This window comes from Schistosoma haematobium, chromosome 2 (genome assembly GCF_000699445.3).
Source record: "Schistosoma haematobium chromosome 2, whole genome shotgun sequence".
NCBI lineage: Eukaryota > Metazoa > Platyhelminthes > Trematoda > Strigeidida > Schistosomatidae > Schistosoma > Schistosoma haematobium.
In genome coordinates this window covers 2,030,748-2,050,947 of record NC_067197.1, presented here as the reverse complement: position 1 = coordinate 2,050,947, position 20,200 = coordinate 2,030,748, and the positions used below count along the sequence as shown (strand labels likewise).

Below are 20,200 nucleotides of genomic sequence, written 5' to 3'. Positions count from 1 at the left end.
TGTTCAAATACATTTGATGGTCCCTATTTGCGTTCTCGATCACTAAAACGTTACTTTTACTAAAGAAACTAATAATAATTTTGTTGTTTGAGAACTTGAATATTCATAATGATGACAGATAAAGAAATTATAATTGGTAAAGGAAAGCTGAAAGTGATAAAATGTTGAAACTGTGATAAACTGTAATCAGAGGGATTATAGAAGCCTAAACAAAATAGTTGAGTGTAAAGGGTCTTGCCAAACTGCCTCACGAGACAAATCCTGACTTGGAATCTTGAAGAGAAGTGGAAAAGAGGAAGGCCAAAGAACAAATTACGTCGGGAAATAGAAGCAGATATGAAAAACATGAATAACAACTGGAAAAAGTTGGCCAGGACAGGGTTGGATGAAGAGTGCTGGTGGGTGACCTATGCTCCTCCACGAGGAGTAACAGGCGTAAGTAAAGGATCTGTAGAGAATATAGAAGGGTAACTTTAGGAAAAAATAAGTATATAATTGAGATTATACTGCCTTGAAAATGAATTCGTCGAAAAGTGAACTTTTCCCTGAACGAATCTTTCTTAGTTTACGACTCAGTGGGTATATTCTGTGTAAGATTAGAAATGTATTAAGGTGATGTTTATTGACTTTCTACACAAACATTTGGATTGTATCGTATTGTCTAGTCAATTGATTACATTGAATAAAAAGAGTTATTTTTTAGTCATTAGCGCTTACTTAACATAGAAAAGAGCTGTTTAATTATACTACAAAGCAAGTAGTAAAGGATATAAAATGGATGATCTAGTTATTTGTGTTATTTTTACTGTTATAAATCTAATCAATAAGTAAGTATTACCAATATGACTAAATATAGAATCAATACGAGTCAAGTACTTCAAAGCCTATCTAGAATGGATTACAATATACAGAACTAATTATATTGATTTTTAATCAATATAAGATGTACTTAAAACATTGAGCTAAAAGATAATCTCTGTAAAAGTTTAATCTACACCATCTGATTTCACAGTTAAAGATATTACAACAGAGCTATTCTAGCCGCGAATGATCTGTAAGACTATGTGCTAAATAAAAGTAAGGTTTAGTATGGAGCTTCTAATCGATTGACTCCAACTACCTAATATCAAGTCGGTAATGCATTAAGACTCAAAAAAATCTATAGGATTTATATTACATGACAAACAAAATAATTATCTTCTTGATTAAGATCATGAACCGACTGATGTTAGAACACCACTGAAAACCTGGAAGCACTGGACGGCCGTTTCGTCCTATTGTGGGACTTTACGACAGTGCGCACCTACGATCCCGCTTGCGGAATTCGAACGCAGGGCCTTCAGTCTCGCGCGCGAACGTTTAACCTACTCGACCACTGAGCCGGCATCCAATGGTGTTAATATCTAACATCAACTAATTCACGAAGTCGCGCGACCATCTTCCATTTTACTGAGGTAGACGCCTGTTTCTACCCGACACTGATTAGCTCAACTGGTTACAATTATCACCCAAAAAGTTCCCACACTGTATGTTACATTTATTAAACAATCAAAAATCTATTAAGTATTTGTAAAATCAGAAGTCATCTCATCCAATATATAAGTAAAACTACCATTGTTTTTTTAAGGAAAAAAAACATAATTAACCTGATTAATGTAATTTGAACAGATCGTTCAAGATACAAATAATAACGATAAGGATGGTAGCAGTAATCACTTCATCTGATACCATAGGTTTATTTAAAGATGGAATTTTTAGAAATTTCAATACTTACATAACTACAGTTTATAGTTCTCGAAAATAATCATCATCAATTAACACTATCAGTATTTCAGTCAAACTATTTAAGGACAAAGAATATAAGAGCGAACGATTGTTTTTTTGAAAAGTTCATAACTAGTTCATGAATGGCAGTTAATAGCAGTAGCAGTTAATATTCAAATCCATAGTGTGTTACATTCTATTCTGAACTCCTTAGCTGGATGGTACCTGTATCCTAATGTTGATGTTTATATTTGAGACTCGAACCTAGAAACCTATTGCTTCAAACGCTAATACATCATCTATCCAAATGAAGTCATATACTTTGTAGTATCTAGGCTGTAAAATTCTGAAGTTCGAATATTTTTAAATTTCAAGCAAAACGTTTGACCAACACACCAAATTAACACTTACTATTTACGACTGATTGACTTAACGGTTTACTACGAGAAGTGATCATTCCAGATGAATTCCGGATAAATTGTTTAGGAATATTTGAGCTACTTACTAGTAATATAAATTGTGGTTTGGAATTTACTGCTGCGGGTGAGATGTTAAGTTGAGTAGTAAAACAAGTCATAAAGTAGAAGTCCGAATCGATTTTTTTCTGGTCAAAATTCAGGTATGGATTTCTTTCATGTAGGTCGCATTAAGCAAATGGTGTCTATAAAAATAATCCGACCAACTCATATGGGATAATGTTTAGTAAGATGGTGTAGTTTAGGTGAATAATTTTGGTGGAGTTCCATGCTTTGAGCTGGATGATTTAATCGTAAAGCTTTCATAGCCTTTTGTAGACGTTAACATCACGAAAAGCTTGAGATTGTATTGAGCTAGAAAACAATGGACATTTGAAGAGTGACAAAATTGACCAGAGATTTTTGAAAGGCTTATCATTCAAGTCAATCAACATTTGATAGACATCCGAGTCACACTTAGATTATCAACCAATTAGAAAAACCATAAACGATTAAAACGCCATGAACCAAGTCAAGGTAGGAGATAATCAAGTTCGACAGCAGTTAATCGAATTCAATGTTGATAAAATAAACTGTTAGTCAGTTGTGGAGGAATTATGATAACTCTCACTTCTACATGAAGATTTTTTTGATGACTAGAAAGACAATGAAGTCTTCATGAATGAACCGTCTAACCAGAAAACAATTTCACCGTCATTGAATGAAAATCGTACAACGCCACAAAATTTATGTTGAAATAAAAAGCTTCAAGTGTGGCGTAAGCAAAACACTGTACGAGTCCATTTGGTAACTGACTGTTGGTTTGAGCCATGTTAGTAAATGAAGACTGTCTGCTTAAGGTCAGTGTAAATAAATCGGTTAATTGGTGCAGATGTTAAATGAAATAGGCTAAAAAAGACTCAGTATTAATCTTAATGTGGTTATATTTTACATTTTCATTATAAATGAGAACTCCCTTAAGTGAAAGACGCTCATCTAAATGAACTGTATCTTATATCATACACCATTTTTGTTTACTTACTTCTTTGACTGTACTCTTATACATCCATCTCTTAGTTCTTCACAATATCATCTCTCTATTTGTATGATATATATATCTTTGTGGTGCCCAAAATTCATATGTAGTAAATAAAGAACATTATTTGATATATTCAAGTGAATCTTACCATCGCCCCCAAATGCCCAGGTACGGCCGAGAGTGCGGAGAGTCCACTCTCCCTCTCCAAATGCTCTCACATGGCCACGTGTATATAGCCTCTGCCAGGGAAGTACTACTCATTGCCTTCTCGTGGCGGAAGTGTTGTTTACGAAAATGAGAAGAATGTCCGGCGCTTTAACCGGATTTCAAATCAATGGTGCACATGGGCTCCAGTATCCTAAAGAAACAAATGGCGTATGAAGTAATTGTTGGTCACCGGCTTCCATGGGACTTCATCTCCTTACGATGCTCCACTGCCTTGTGGATCAGACCTTCAGGTCGAAGGCTCGGGGTGTGACCCCCTAAAAACACCACCTGCTTCGGTTTGGGCACCCAAGCAGTATCACAGCCCTCACACATATCGAATGAGATTTGTGTGGCGCATATGTATTTGGTGCCTCTTTGTACCAATATCTATGTGTTAAAATAAATATAAATAAATAAGAATCTTACCACCAACTTTTTTATTACTTCAAAAGTTAATGACAACAACTTTAATATGGATATCAAAAGTCGGATCAACTCATACATAAGCACAAACTAACAAATTAAATTAAATCAATATAATGAAGTATGAAAATAATCAACTCTTCTTTGGACCCAACACATACACACACACACACAATAGAAAAAGCAACAACAACAACAATAAAACAGAAAGAAATCACTTCGAATAAATCAAAATAGTCATTTAGAGAAAACAAAATTGTCATGAATGATGAAAAGAGAAATGAGCAACATAAATACTTACTACTATCACATACAAACACACACACACACACATGTACAACTAGAACCGTAAGTAACATTTACACTATGTAGAGTATAAAACCAAATGGTTTTTTGTCTCTTAGCCAAATACAATGGAAGAATGAAACAAAATTAATCAAATGAATCACATATAAAACGAAAATAATAATAGTGATGATAATAACTGAAACTACTACTGGAAATATTATTGCTTAGGAAGAGATAACATGAAAGACTCATTATAAAACACCTCACAATTCAGTCAAAATATAACAAATTAACAAGTTATAAAATGAAGCAACAACAAAAAAACAAACAAAGTAAAACATGACATCAACACAAACGATGTTAACAGTATGATTGTCATTGTCACAGGGATAGATAGATAGATAGATGGGGTAGGTCGGATCGATTTGTTCGGTATTATTTACTCAGTTACAAAATGAAAATGACGAAATGAAAGATAATCTTTTAAAATATTTGGTAAATAAAGTTCTTTAACTGGTGACAATTTAGCAGAGCGTAATAAAGAAAAAATAGTCAGTCTTGAAATAGATTGTAATGATGGAACTTGATCTATAGAGAGAATAGAGAAATATAAACAACAGTTTATATTAAGATTTAGTAGAAAAAAAAAATGATACGTGAATAACCATATGAATTGATCACAACAAGAAGTTGGGAAAATTAAGTACAGAATGTCTTGGAACAGATTTTACACAGTAAATCCATCAAACTTATGTTGTTAGTTAGACAAACATAAACATATATATATTAATATCTGACAGGAATGTACATTAGCATAAATTTAGAGGCCAAATAAAGAATCGAAATGTATTTGTGCCAAAACAGCCGATCTTGAGATATGTCAAGCAAGGTCTCAAACTATACACTGTAATTCTTTTGGGGAAGTCACAAGTAAGAAGTCTTCACATTTTAATACAGCTAAGAAACAATCGATAATTCTGTGAATTAAGATTGTGTTTTACGGAGAACACCACTTTTCTATAAAGTTACTAAGCAACCTAATATAATGCTTCAAAAGTTATTGCTTGTTGGTCAGCACTGTTAACCCTCCTCTATTTCAAGAAATCTCCTTTTGATATGTCAACTCATTCGACTTAGTGATTAGCCATAAGTGTAAATTTTGGAACACCACTGTAGTGAAATTGGATCACGTTAGACTGAAGTACAAGTACAGCTTTAGCAATCATTAGCAAACAATACCTTGGAACACGACATTAAGAAATAATTTAAGTTTTGGAGAAAGTATGGGTACTTATGAAATTAGAAACGAAACTTGCTGATGCTTCATCAATCTTACTGTGCTAATTTGAAGTGACAAATTGAACTGGTGCACATATGACAGGTTGCATATAGCTGACTGAATTGATAAAGATTAATGTAACTTAGTAACAAAGTACAGACTCATTTAGTCGACCTTGAATCACATTTTTAATGTGTGAGGAGGTTTGGTGATACTCCCCATTTCCTGAAATCAAAACCCATGGGAAACATCCGAATCTGTAACCCAAGCACTGTTGTAAATGCCGATCAATACTTATTTATTTGAACAAATAAACATTGATACAAGGGGGAGTCAAAACACGTATGTGCCACACAATAAAAGTGAGACTGAAGAGATAGAGAAAGGAAAGTAAGTACAGTAAAAAAACAATGAATAGGAATTCATTTATAAGAGTAAAATAATAGTAGTCATAATGGGGAAAGCAATTCATTTAAGAAAAATATAATCCGATCTCACTGTTATGAAGAACGTAAAGAAAAATTACAGCAGGATTGCCACTGGTCAATGTGTTGCATCATCTCTAACTAAGACCACAACCAGAGAGTTGTGAAGGCCCAACGCAACCCAGTCCTGTCAAGTTGCTTACGTACTACGACACTATGTCATGTACTGGCCACCTCTCCGCTTTTCCCAAGCAGTCGCAGCATCGGTAAATAATGTACGATATGGAAGTCGCTGAAACGATATTCGTAGCACATGTCCAAGCTAGCGAAGTTGCTGCTTCAAGATTGCAATACTAGTTGAATTATCATCGCTGTGACAGAACACACGATGCCGAAACTGTGCATTTCTAATACGGTATTACCACTAAATGCCAGCAATCCATTGCAGACAATGATGACTAAACAGAGAGTCGCTTAAAATCCTCAACTCGGAAAAGCCAGATTTTATAAGCATAGGGAAAAACTGCTCTCACCGACGCGTTGTAGACCCACCGCCAAAGGTGGTCCACATTCGTATAAGCCGCTCTGGCTTTCACTATACGTGAATCGATCACATTGCTCACGCCACCACCAACACTTACACAGCTACCCAGATACACGAACTTCCCGATCACTTATATCTGCTTACTACCACGAGTGAGTGAAGGTCCAAAGTCCTGCCAGATTTGTAAAAGTACTTCGCACTTAGAAAGTGCAAAGCACATGCCATACCTACGGACACTGACTGCCAGCTGATTAAGTGCGAATTGCATTGCTATGGTATCATTGCACAGTAAGATAATGTCATCCGAATACTGTGGGTCGAAAAATCGTTCGCCATGCAACAGGTCGTGAAGATTAAATATGATTATTTAAAAACGTTTAGCTTTCCTTCTCGGTACAAAAATCTCGACCTGAAAATAAAAAAGAGGGGACGGGGTTATGAATGTGATGATCTATGGTTAATTAAGAAGCCTCGTAACCAGTCAGTCACCTACAACGTAGGACCAGGCACATATGCATCGGTCCAAGTTGCCATACTTCATTAACAGAACAAGATGAACACCGAATTCATAAAAGTAGTCAATTCAGAGGTGGTAATATATAAAAGAAAGATTGCATATAAGGATACAGTACAGGAAGAAAGAATTAGTTAGTGGAAAGAAAGATATGAAGTGATTTTAATCTCTTACCTTAAGGGAAGACAGGGAGTGTATACACCGACGCCATTGTGATCGATTCTGAGCCATGTCACCAAGAGTCTCCAACCATTTGTTACGATAGTCACGAGGACCCCAACCAAGTAGTCTGCATCTACCAACATGGCTCAGACTAGAGGTTAGTGTCTTCAAGCACTGATGCCACGTTTTGGTTTGGCCGCCCCTAACTTTCTTCCAACCATTTCCAATACCGGATAGTATTGCACGACGTGGTAATCGGTGTTCAGGCATACGTAACACGTGGCCCAACCATCTCAGTCGATGAAGATTCATAACCTCATCAACTGATTTACCATCATTACCTAATACCCTGCGTCTAACCTCACTATTACTTACCCGGTGATCCCAGCAGACGCCAGCAATATTTCTAAGGCATCTGTGGTCAAATACTAATAGCTTACGAGTGTCTTCTACTCTTAATGACCATGTTTCGCTGCCGTAAATTAAAACAGAACGGACTGCCGCGCAGTATACTCGTCCTTTTATTGATAGACGGATATCTCGCCTTCGCCAAAAGTGACGTAAGCTGGCAAAAGCCAAACGAGCTTTTCGAATCCGTGCTGAGATTTCGCCCGATACCAACCCATTAGGACTGATCAGACTTCCAAGATAAGTGAAGTTGTCAACGCGTTCGACTACTTCACTCCCTATCCTTAGTTCAGGTGTTAACGCAGACCAGTCCTGAAGCAACAACTTGCATTTAGAGGGAGAGAAGCGCATTCCAAACATCCTGGCATTGTTGCTCAGTGCTACCAGAAGACTCTGCATTTTGTCAGCGTCTTCACCAAACAGGACTATGTCATCTGCGTATTCTAAGTCGTTAAGTGGACCTCCTGGTAGGAGATCAATACCCGAGAATTCAGTTGACGAGAATGTTATTTCCATCAGTAGGTCTATTATGATGAAGTTAAACAGAAATGGAGAAAGTGGACAGCCTTGAAGGACACCACTTGAGGTTGCAAAAGTAGATGACAGTTCCCCATAAGCTCTGACTCGACTAGTAGTGTTCGAGTAAAGAGCCTTTACAAGGTTTATGTACTTCTGGGGTACGCCTTTCAGTGACAGACACTGCCACAGAATCTCGCGGTCTACAGAGTCAAATGCTGCTTTTAAGTCAAGAAAGACCACCATTGTCGGACGTCGATAAGTATGCCTGTGTTCTAGAACCTGACGAATGGTGAATATGTGGTCGATGCAACCACGACCAGGTCTAAAGCCAGCTTGGTTCTCTCGTGTTTGCAGTTCACGAGTCTTAGTTAGGCGTCTGATAATTATCGAGGCTAGTATTTTAGATATTATATTGGTTAAACTAATCCCTCTGTGGTTGTCACAGGATGATTTTGACCCTTTCTTATATATTGGGACGATAAGTGATTGTGACCAGTTAGATGGGATAACGTCTAACTCCCAGATTTTAGCTAAAATATTAGTCAACCTAATCGCTAAAATTGGACCACCATCCTTAAAGACTTCTGGAGCCAATCCATCTGGACCAGTTGCCCTTCCTCGTTTCAGATTAACTATAGCCTTTTGAACTTTAGCAAGAGTTGGGGGACCTACTTCAATGTTCCATTCACACTGTCTGGGAATGGAGGGTAGTTGTAGAGTAGCTGAAGGCCAGTTGAACTGTTCTCTGAAATGTTCCGCCCATCGTTCTAAACGTCTGGACTCGGAGCAGATGAGAGTATCGTCTTTTTCCAATATAATCTCACTTACACTTGACTTATTAATTCCAGTTTCTTTTATTAGTCTGTAAAGCTGTCTTGTGTTCCCTATAGTCGCCGCCTTTTCCATCTCTTTTGCTTTCGTTGCCCACCACTACTCACGGTCGTTTCTTAGACTTTTTCTTAACCTAGATCTGATTTGTTGTCGCTCTTCATCATGTTCGGAACCTGATGGGACGAGTTTGCGAGAATCCATCAGTGTGATTGACTTTGAAGAAATCCACTGGTTCTTTGTAACTCTGTGGTTTAAGTCATTAATAGATTTCATTGCTGTTTCCACAGCTGTTTGTATATCTTTCCAAGCAACATCTGGGTCAGCCTCGTTTTCAGAACTACCTAAGTGTGACCTCAGTTGTTCCTGGAACCTACTTTTGGTTTTCTCGCTACTCAATTCAGTTCTAATAAGTCTTTTTAATGTGGCTCTTTTTGCGTCCAGTGAGGCGCAAGCAGATGCGTGCCCGTATTAGGGCATGGTCGGAGTTCAAGCAGGTACTCCAGAATGAGCGATAATCTTCTACCGACCCTTTCCAACGACGACTGATGGCAATATGGTCTATTTGAGTCCATCGTTGGTTTGGTGTAGGGGGTCGCCATGTTAATCGATGTCTCTCTTTATGCTTAAAATTTGTGTTTGCTAAAAACAAACGATTGTCTGAGCACAGTTGCAGCAGACGATCACCATTATCTGTTCGCTGTGCCGGAATGCTAAAATATCCACCTAAATGCCTTTCTGTTTGGTTTAAACTACCTATCTGGGCATTAAAGTCACCCCCTGCGAGTACTATATCTGAACGTTTAGCTTTCTGAAAAAGTTCAGATAGCTGTCTGTAAAATTCATCTTTCATTTTATCTGAGCTGCAGTCGGTGGGAGCGTCCCGACCGAAGCTGCTACCTTGACGCGGTGGTCGGGCTTGCCTATCGTGATGACCCAACCGAGCTATATTGGCTGGAACATATGTTCCTGTAGGTTCTACCATGCCAGGCAGGTCGATTAGTGAACGGTAAGACTAAAAGCAGCAACTCATGGTCTGAGGGCGAAGTCGTACTGCTGACTGTACAGAGGTGTGACAGCAGTAAGGTGTTTCCCTCGGACAACCAGCATGACGGCGATGCTGCCTTCCCACAAGGAGGGGTGGGGTTAGAAAAGGTCGACCCTAAAAATGTCACATCTCACCTTACCTCATGGATTTCCGTCTCCGGCAGTAAGGCCCTTTGAAGAACGGAGCTAACACATCAAAAACCTTCCACAAAAAGGCCGTGCGCGACCGGGCTCAAGCAGTTGTCCCTTGGGCTCTGCGGTCACGCTCCCAGGTCGTTAAAACCAACACTAATCCAATTTCCTTTTCAGGTTCCTCAAGAAATACCCTTCCACGGTGTGGGCAGCCGGGAAGTGATATCAGCCCTCATACCCGTAACAGCACACGAGACCAAGTTGGTCACATTCAAATCCTTTCTACACCTCCTAATACCTCTCTTATCTCCATGACTAACCCTCCTCACGTCCCTTTATCACCTCGCACCGCTAGGGCAAACAATTCGAGTACGTGGAACGCCATTTCTGGTCTCCGGAAACCACGCTCTAAACTACACGTAGGAGCTTTTAACGTAGGAACACTGTGCCAAATAGGACAGCAGGCTTCCTTAGCTAAAACTTTAGAATCTCGCGCCATCGATGTGTGCTGCGTCTCCGAAACGCGCATACAGGATCCAAGTAGCGTCATTCATTTGACCTCACCATGCCAAAATAAAGAACCGACTCGATTTACGCTTCGTGTATCTGGAAGCCCTGATTCTGCTTCACGTGGCCCCGCCGGCGTAGGTATAGCATTGAGTCCTAGGGCAGAACTAGCTCTCTTAGAGTGGATCCCAGTAGACAGTCGTTTGTGCGCTGTCCGACTGAACGAAACAGTAAGAATCCGGAAAGATAGGGACACTCGTCGTTGCCTCTTCGTCGTCTCTGCCTATTCTCCCACTGACTGCAGCGCAGATGATGTAAAAGATGAGTTTTACAGAAAGCTTTCGGACCTTCTCCGAAAAGCTAGGCGCTCGGATGTAGTAATAGTGGCCGGTGACTTTAATGCTCAAGTAGGTAAACTAAGCGATGGGGAAAGACACCTAGGTGGATCTTATGATGTCGTGGCTCAGAGAACAGATAATGGCGACCGTCTGTTGCAGCTATGCTCAGATAACCGCCTGTTCCTTGCAAGTACTAATTTTAAGCATCAGGAAAAACATCTTTTAACATGGCGACACCCTAATTCGTCCCAACGTTGGACCCAAATAGATCACATCGCTATCAGCCACCGATGGAGCGGCTCGATAGAAGACTGTCGCTCATTCTGGAGCACATGCCTAGATTCAGATCATGCTCTAGTGCCAGCGCGTATTTGCTTGCGTCTTACTGGACGTAGGAAAGACGCTGCAAGGAAACCTCTTAGGCGCCTACTTAATGATAGTCAAGCTAAGAGTATATTTCAGGAACAACTAGGAAAACACTTAGGCAGCCATGTATGTGATGCCCACCCCGAGGCAGCATGGAATGATATCCGAAGAGCTGTGGAAACAGCAGTGATATCTGCTAGTAAGGTAAACCAGAAGGTTAGGGAGCAACACTGGATCTCAGCAGCACCTATCGCACTGATAGATGCTCGGAAACTCATTCCACCTGGCTCTGAACATAATGAAGAGTGGAGTCAGCTTAAGCGCAAGCTGACAAGAAGTCTACGCAATGATCGTGAACAGTGGTGGGTAGCGAAAGCAAGAGATATGGAAAAGGCAGCGGCAATAGGTAATAGCAGACAATTGTTCAGACTCGTTAAGGAAACCGGAATTAGGAACCCGACCGTTGGCGAAACAATCTCAGAGAAAGATGGACATATTATTCATTCTCAATCCAGGAGATTGGATCGATGGGCAGAACACTTTAGGGATCAGTTCAACTGGCCTTCAGCCACACTTCGGTTTCCCACGATCTCTAGTCAACCTGAATGGCAAGTTAATGTAGGTCCTCCGTCCCTTTACGAAGTTGAAAAAGCCACAGGAAATCTGAAACGAGGGAGAGCAGCAGGCCCTGACAGGTTTACTCCTGAGATTTTTAAGGATGGTGGTCCAGTATTAGCAATGAGATTAACCGAGGTCTTAGGTAGAATTTGGGAACTGGACGTAATCCCATCTGACTGGTCTCAATCACTGATTGTGCCAGTCTATAAGAAAGGACAAAAGTCCTCTTGTGACAATCAAAGAGGAATCAGTTTGACTAATATAGTGTCTAAAATATTAGCTTCAATAATACTTCGACGCCTAACTAAAACTCGTGAAGAGCAGATTAGAGAAAACCAGGCCGGTTTTCGACCTGGACGTGGTTGTATAGATCAGATATTCACACTACGTCAGGTTCTATAACACAGACACACATTCAGACGCCCCACAATGGTAGTATTTCTCGACCTTAAGGCGGCATTCGACTCTGTTGATCGTGAGGTTCTATGGCAGTGTTTGTCACTGAAAGGAGTACCAAAGAAGTACATTAACCTTATGAAGGCTCTTTACTCGAACACAACTGGTAGAGTGAGAGCTTATGCCGAACTGTCATCAGAATTGATTACCTCAAGTGGTGTTCGTCAGGGCTGTCCACTCCTCCCATTCTTGTTCAACTTTGTGGTCGACGTACTTTTAGAGATAACTCTCTCTTCATCTAAATTTCCAGGGGTTGAATTTCTACTGGGAGGTTCACTTGTTGACTTAGAATATGTAGATGACATAGTTTTATTTGGTGAAGACGCTGACAAAATGCAGAGTATTCTGACCACTCTAAGCAACAATGCAAGCATGTTCGGGATGCGATTCTCTCCCTCGAAATGCAAAATGTTGCTTCAGGATTGGGTTACATCGACACCCGAACTAGTGATAGGGAGTGAAGTAGTTGAGTGTGTCGACCGCTTCACTTATCTTGGAAGTCTCATCAGCCCTTGTGGTCTGATGTGTGACGAAATCTCAGCACGGATACAGAAGGCTCGACTAGCTTTTGCCAACTTGCGTCATTTATGGCGTAGGCGAGATATCCGTCTATCAACCAAAGGACGTGTTTACTGCGCAGCAGTTCGTCCCGTCCTACTTTATGGCAGTGAAACATGGCCGGTAAGAGTAGAGGATATTCGTAGGTTACTAGTATTTGACCATAGGTATCTTCGAAACATTGCTTGTATATCCTGGGACCATCGAGTGAGTAACACAGTTGTTAGGAAACGGGTACTAGGTAAGGATGGTAAATCAATTGATGAAGTAGTGAAACTTCATCAGTTGAGATGGCTGGGACACGTGTTACGTATGCCCAACGACCGACTACCTCGACGTGTTATGTTCAGTGGTATAGGAGTAGGTTGGAAGAAAGCTAGGGGCGGCCAAACCAAAACATGGCACAAGTCCATGAAGTCACTGACAAGTGGACTGAGTCATGTTGGTAGGTGTAGACTACCTGGTTGGGGACCGCGAGATGATAGCAACCGATGGTTAGAGACCCTGAATGACATGGCTCAAAATCGTTTGCAATGGCGCAGGTGCATCCACTCTCTGTGTTCTCCCAAATTCTAATCTTCTGAATTCTTCATGTCCCTTTTTTTCCTCTTTCCAAATTTATTTCACTGGATTATACTCTTTGAATAACATCTCCAAACCCTAATCTTCCCGATTACTGCTTATACTCTTATTACCTCTACCACTACGGGATTTGAATCGACAACTGCATCTCTGTGCTAATGTGGTGTGGCAACTCGAACTGATGTACGTACGTACGAAGTTCTACGTTGTTACTGACTGACTGACTGACTGACGGTGGGAGCGTAGACAGAAACGACGAAAAGGCAACGACGCGTGTCCCTATCCTTCTGAGTTCTTACGGAGCCGTTTAGCCGAACAGCACATAAACGACTGTTGACGGGGATCCACTCTAGCAGTGCTTGTTCCGCCCTCATGCTTAGTGCTATGCCTACACCTGCCAGTCCACGAGAATTGGCCATCGGGTCACCAGATACACGTAGGGTGTATCTCGTTGGCTCTCCGTTTTGCCGAGGTGAGGTCAAATGAATGACCACACTGGGATCCTGTATGCGTGTTTCGGAGACACAGCATACATCAATGGTACGAGATTCTAGGGTTTTAGCCAAGGAAGCCTGCTGACCGATTTGACATAGGGTGTGTACATTGAAGGCTCCAATGTGTAGTTTGGAGCGAGGTTTCAGTAGACTTGGGACAGAGTTTTGAGCACTAGAATCGTTGGCTATGGTGACACTTGAGGGGGAAGCCGAAAAAAGAAGTTTAGAGTTTGAAGTCGATGTAGGAGGAATAATAGGAATTAAAGAGGGGGAGGTTGATTATGAATACAGTGGTCTTGAGTGCTGTTAGAGGTATGAGGGCGGTTATCACTTCCCGGTCGCCCACACCGTGGAAGGGTTCTTCTGGAGGTACCTGAAAAGGAAATCGGATTAGAAGTGGTCTTAGTGACCTGGGAGCGTGACCGCAGTGCCCAAGGGACAACTGCTTGAGGTCGGTCACACACGACCTTTTTATGGGAAATTTTTATGTTAGCTCCGTACTTGTTGAGACCTTACCGCCGGAGACGGATATCCGTGGGATAAGGAGAGGTGTGCATTTTTAGGGTCGACCTTTTCTAACCCCACCCCTCCTTGTGGGAAGGCAGCATCGCTGCAGATGCTGTCTATCTGAATGAAAGACCTTACTGCTGCCACACCACTGTACAGTCAGCAGTACGACTTCGCCTTCGGACCTTGGGGTTTGTTGCTTTTAGTCTTACCGCTCTTCAACCGACCTTTCTGACGTGGTAGGACCTTGAGGAACAGTTGTTCCAGTCAGTATAGCTCGGTTGCTTCATCATGATAGACAAGCCCGACCACCACGTCAAGATAGCAACAACGGTCGGTCGGCCTCATAACCATTAACATACGGTTTCTGCCAATACAATATGATATAATGAATTGAAAATTGTAAATCTCCCAGGAACCGATATTAAATTCAATGAGCGCTAACAATGCGATGACGTCGAAAGTAATATTATTCATTGTAAACTGCCAACCAACTCACTTTGTACAGATTTCAATAACTGATAAACTGGACTCGTATTTGGCACATAATCAATTGGAGTACGGTTCTCTTTATCTAGAGAAGTCGGAGATGCACCAAATTCTAACAGTAAATATGTTATGTCAACGTCATTCAATTTCGCTGCCATATGCAAGGGAGTTGTCAATCGTACTCCACAATTCGGGTCTGCACCTAATAATTAGGAATTATAGTAAAAATTATACAATTATAAACAATGAACTTAAAGTACAAACGTAGTTAATGAATCCCACCTCCATCACAACCTTACCCCCAAAAGTCCTGGTATGAGCGAGGATGGGGAGAGTCAGCTCTCTCTCTCGAAATGCTCCCACGTGGCCACGTGCATACAACCACTACCAGCGAAGTCCTATCCACTGCCTTATCGCAATCAGGGTGTTGCTTACGAAATCGAGAGGACGAAAAATGAATGTCCGGAGCTTTACCCGGGTTGGTGGATGCGGAGGATCCATCCAGGAGAGTCGGAAAACCCTGATTTCAAACCAATCGTGCACATAGGCTCCAGAATCCTAAGGAAACAAATGGCGTGTAGAACCAATTGTTAGTCACCGGCTACCACTGGACTGTATCTCCTTACGTTGCCTCACCGCCTTGTGGATTAGACCTTTAGGTCAAAGGCTCGGGGCGTGGTCCCCTAGGAGAACCACCTGCTTTGGTTTGGGCACCCAGGCAGTATTCCAGCCCCCACACAAACCGAATGACGAAGTGTGGCGCATATCTGTTTGGCGCCTCCTTGTACCTATGTTTATGTTTAAATAATAAAATAATATGTATATAGGTATGATGCCCAAAACGACAGTGGAAACTGCAGCTAAACCATTTCAGAGAACTCACCAACGCTAAAAAAATTTACTTGAGCTATAAACCTTTACCAGATAATAAAATAATGTCAAGGTATGTAAACTAAACATACCTTTAGAAAGTAGAAGGTAAACGCCAGCATAAAATCTCCTTTGGATAGCTATATGTAGTGGACAAAGGCCATTGCGTTCAGGAGAATTTAAACTTGCACCAGCATCTATTAAAACTTTCATTGCATTTATAGATTCTATGAATACATACAGAATGATGACAAAACTGTAAGCTCACCATTCTGTGTGGCATAGATTAACGGAGAACCCCAATAAGATGGTGGATTAACATCAACTTTACTTCTTAATAAAAGAGAAATTATCTCAGCTGATCCGCTTAGAGCTGCATCGCAAATTGGAGTCTGTCCATCAATATTGGAGGCATTTGCATGAACGCCACTATCTAACAGAAGACGTACAGCTTTAACATTTCCTAATAAACAGGCATGGTGAAGCAACGTATTATTGTCTGCATCACGAGAATGTATATTGAATGTTTGCAAAAGGTTTTGGAGGTCATCACTGTCACCTGACTTAAGGATTCTGATTGCATCAATCATTTGCTTATTTTTAATCCTACATAAGACATTAAATGTAAATGGATTAAGTATGAGGGCTGTGTGAAAACAGATTTCATGAGTCCTTCAGGACAAAAGTATATTAAACAAAAATTGGCCTGCGGAAAAGTAAAAGGAAAAATTTACATTTACAAGGATGTGAATATCATAAGTGTCAAAAGTGAAGCTATGTTAAACCAACTTATGATGAGATGTGTCCAAGAGTTGCGGACAAGCAAATAACGATCAGCTTCTTTGTTACAATATAAACTGAGTTTTAGTTAACAGATTAGTCAGATTTGAATGATCAGTAAAAGGAAGTATGGCCTAAGGTTAGTAAGATGATAGTAATTTGCAATCACCTCAAGATGAATGAATGCAGTTAAAACCAAACGCAATTGCAAAAGAGCTTCATAAGGTAAGACCTAAAGTAACATGCATTCCAGTCAGTATAAACCAGCCGAATCATCCTGATGGGCAAGCCCAACTAATCGTAGCAGCTACAGTTGGGTCTATAAAGTATTGCAGTTGCAGTGAGATTAGTTTGAAGTTAAGTGCTCTAAAGCATTAAATCATAACTACAAAAAGATTCGTACCTGTTAAACTACTCTGCATCTGGTTTGAAACAAATATATTGAAATTAAAAATAAAATCAGGGTTTTATAATTAATACTCATTCTTGCATTACCAAGTAACTTTACATGCTACATAGTAGGGCAGCAGACTTGCAACATACATGAATACTCTTTTCCAATGCATCTATAACCACTATACGTCGGGGTAGACTTCAAGGTAAATTTCGGAAGCATTTCCATGTGGATATTTGCTTCAAAAATCAACGATTACTCTAATTTACATGACTTTAAGAATTGATACTACACCGTTTTACGTGATAACCTTAATTGAATAAGCTTGTGAAGAATTATCATATAGCTTCGAAATGATGGTAATGTAGGGTAGGTTATTAACGTAACTGGTATAAATCGATTTTCTTCGCAAGCGCAGACATAAATCACACGAAATCACGCAATGTCAACAGAGTCCTTGCAAATAATTTGTGGCGACTATTTCAGCCTGGATTTTTTGCCCACTAAACTGACTTTGACAAATTTTGGGTGTTCAAGCATATAAAACAGAAAATAAAAAGGAACTTTGTGGGACTAATATTAGTTCCACATATGTGACGATTTGCGTCTAGCCAAAAGGTGCTTTGTGTGCTAGAAAAGCATGAAGAGTAGTGTGAGTGAAGACAGGAGAAGAGAAGAACACAAGAAAAGGTCAGTCGACAAGCCGGCAAGCCAACAAAATGCACTTTATCAAGGAAAGGAATCGACAAATCCAACATTAACACAAGTCTCCGATTTAGACAATATTGTAATATAAAACTGAAATAGACAATTCAACTTGCTACAAAATAAAAGTCAGAAAAGAACACTTTTGGATAGTTAACAACGTCCAAACAACGAAGAACTCGTCTTGCACTTCACTAACCCTCGGTAGCAGACACATTAAGCTTTCCGCCTATCAAACAGATGTTTCAAGTCTTCACTCTTCAATAACAGGGATAGCAGGTTGGTGGATTTGTTTTCTCACAGTTTTTTTTCCAGTGAAGGTCCAGTTTCTTCTTGAAGATGTTCGCTGATTGGGCTGATAATAGTTCTTCGGGTAAGGCGTCCCAGTCATCGACCACTCAATGAGAATAACGGAACCCCACACCAAGTTTATTAGATAGCGGTTTCGGAACATTCTTCATACGTCCTCGAAGATTATTAGTGATGGAGGGAACAGAAAGATACGACATATTAATAACCAAATCGTAATTAAAAATGTGGAATGCCAAAATAAGGTCACCTTGCTTTCTACGATACAATAAGGGGAAAATGTTCAGGCGCTTTAGGGCAGTCATCGTGAGATAATTTAGAAAGACCTTTCACTGATTTCGTTTTCACGCTCTGAACATGCCCAAGTGAATAAGTATCCATAAAAAGACATGGACTACGTGCCTTGATGCAGCACTCAGGTTGGTACTGAATATGTCGTAGAAACAGGAGAGTAAATTTCAGTACATAAGAATGTAACACATGTGATGATTAACCATGAATAGCAAATACAAGCCATTCTCATATGGATGACTGATAATTTAGAACATGGATTGACAGATAGGACGTTACCTAATTAAGGTTATTAAATGGATAAGGACAGTGAACACTTTTGTTAAAATATACATGCAAATAAATAAGCTTGTATGCTGGTGTCGTGTTTGTGTTCACAGTTGTTATAATCTGTTCATAAATTGTGGATTGTACGAACCGTAACTTTGGCGAAAACCCATCTGTCCCAAATTTCACCTTTGAGTATTACGTTCGTAACGCTGAAAAAAAGTAAAGATGCCATGGTAAACAAAGCTCCAAATCATTAGTTCTGTAAGTCTTCGACATTGGATGTTGACCACATTAATTTTAATAAACTCACCTAGCTGAAGGTGCTCGGTCATGGATCCACACCAGATCACTAGTGGGAACTCCGTGCTCAACATCCCCTGCAATCGCTAGCCAGATTAGATCAGGCAACCCTTGATATATTGCTAGCCTATCAAATATATCTTTGAACCTCCTCGCTTCTGTCTTTTGATTTCAATTGGTGAGTACGATTCATATTAGGTGTTACTGATTAAGGCATTGTCAAACTCCAAATACCTGGGGAATCTTCAACAGGAAGTCGTCTGTTTTTGGCAAACGCCAACTTTAAACACGAGGAGATATCGTCTAAGGCGATGACCTCCACTATTGACTCAGTAACGAACTCAACTAGATGGCATTGCCATCAACGATCGCTGGGGGGGCTACACTCGGAACTGTCGCTCATTCTGGAGTACACTTTTTGGCTTTGATCACGCTCTTGTTTGAGCACATATTTGTCTGAGTATTACTGAGTGTAGAAAAGCTACAAAAGGAAAACCCATTAGAATCTAACTTAATGATGCAAAAGTTAACAATATATTTCGAAACCAACTAGAACTGGAGGTGATCAACTGTGAAAAAGATATCCAAAAGCTGTGGAAGCAGCAGTGTCGTCTACTAATAGCTTAAACCAGAAGGTCAGTAAAATCAGTGGATTTCAGCGGCGTTTACTAAACTGATAGGTGCAAAGAAACTCAACCCGTCTGGATCTGAACACTATGAGGAGCGGAGACAGCTAAGATGTAGGTTGATCGAAAGCCTGCGTAATGATCACTAGCAGTGGTGCGTGGTAAGAGCAGAATAAATGGAAAAGGCAGCAGCGATAGGTAACAGTAGACAATTGTTCGGGGGTACAGCTACTAAAATTCCGTCTGTTAATGAAACTATCTCGGAAAAAGACTGGACTATTATTCATTCTCAATCCAAGTGACTGAACCGATGGGCACTTTGGGTAATAGTCCATCTGACCTACAACAATACTTCAGTTATCCACTACCTCCAGGAAACTTAAATAGCAGCTCGATGTGACCTCTCCAACTCTTAGAAAGATTGAGAAGACTATAAGCAATCTAAAGAGAAGGATAGTAGGAAGACCTGATGGTGGTCTAGTGTTAGCCATTAAATTAACTGAGATCTTAGCTAGAGTTTTGGAACTAGACATAATCCCGTCTGACCGGTCTCGGTCGCTGATCGTCCCAGTTCATAAGGATTATCAGAAAGGAATCAGTTTGGCCAATATAATGTCTAACATATTAGCCTCAATAATAGTTCGATGCCTATAACAAACTGTCATCGGAATCGATTACTTCAACTGGTGTTCGCCAATGTCGTCTT

At 40.3% G+C, this 20,200-nt stretch overlaps 1 protein-coding gene across 2 annotated transcripts; it reads right to left on the bottom strand.

Moving 5' to 3' along the window:
- Positions 1–407: 407 nt before the first annotated feature.
- On the bottom strand, positions 408–18,205 carry ASB9 (Ankyrin repeat and SOCS box protein 9; the record flags this gene model as incomplete). Of its 2 annotated transcripts, XM_051214120.1 has the most annotated exons (6): positions 17,898–18,205; positions 16,088–16,425; positions 15,912–16,046; positions 14,960–15,151; positions 4,620–4,764; positions 408–471 (listed from the first exon to the last, which is right to left on the bottom strand). In XM_051214120.1, exons 2-6 carry the CDS (start codon positions 16,407–16,409, stop codon positions 408–410), a joined length of 858 nt encoding a protein of 285 aa, XP_051067249.1. In that variant the 5' UTR covers positions 16,410–16,425; positions 17,898–18,205. The 2 variants fall into 2 exon arrangements, with proteins under 2 accessions (XP_051067249.1, XP_051067248.1); XM_051214121.1 differs by lacking the exon at positions 408–471 and having other exon boundaries at positions 695–6,833; positions 16,088–18,205.
- Positions 18,206–20,200: the final 1,995 nt, after the last annotated feature.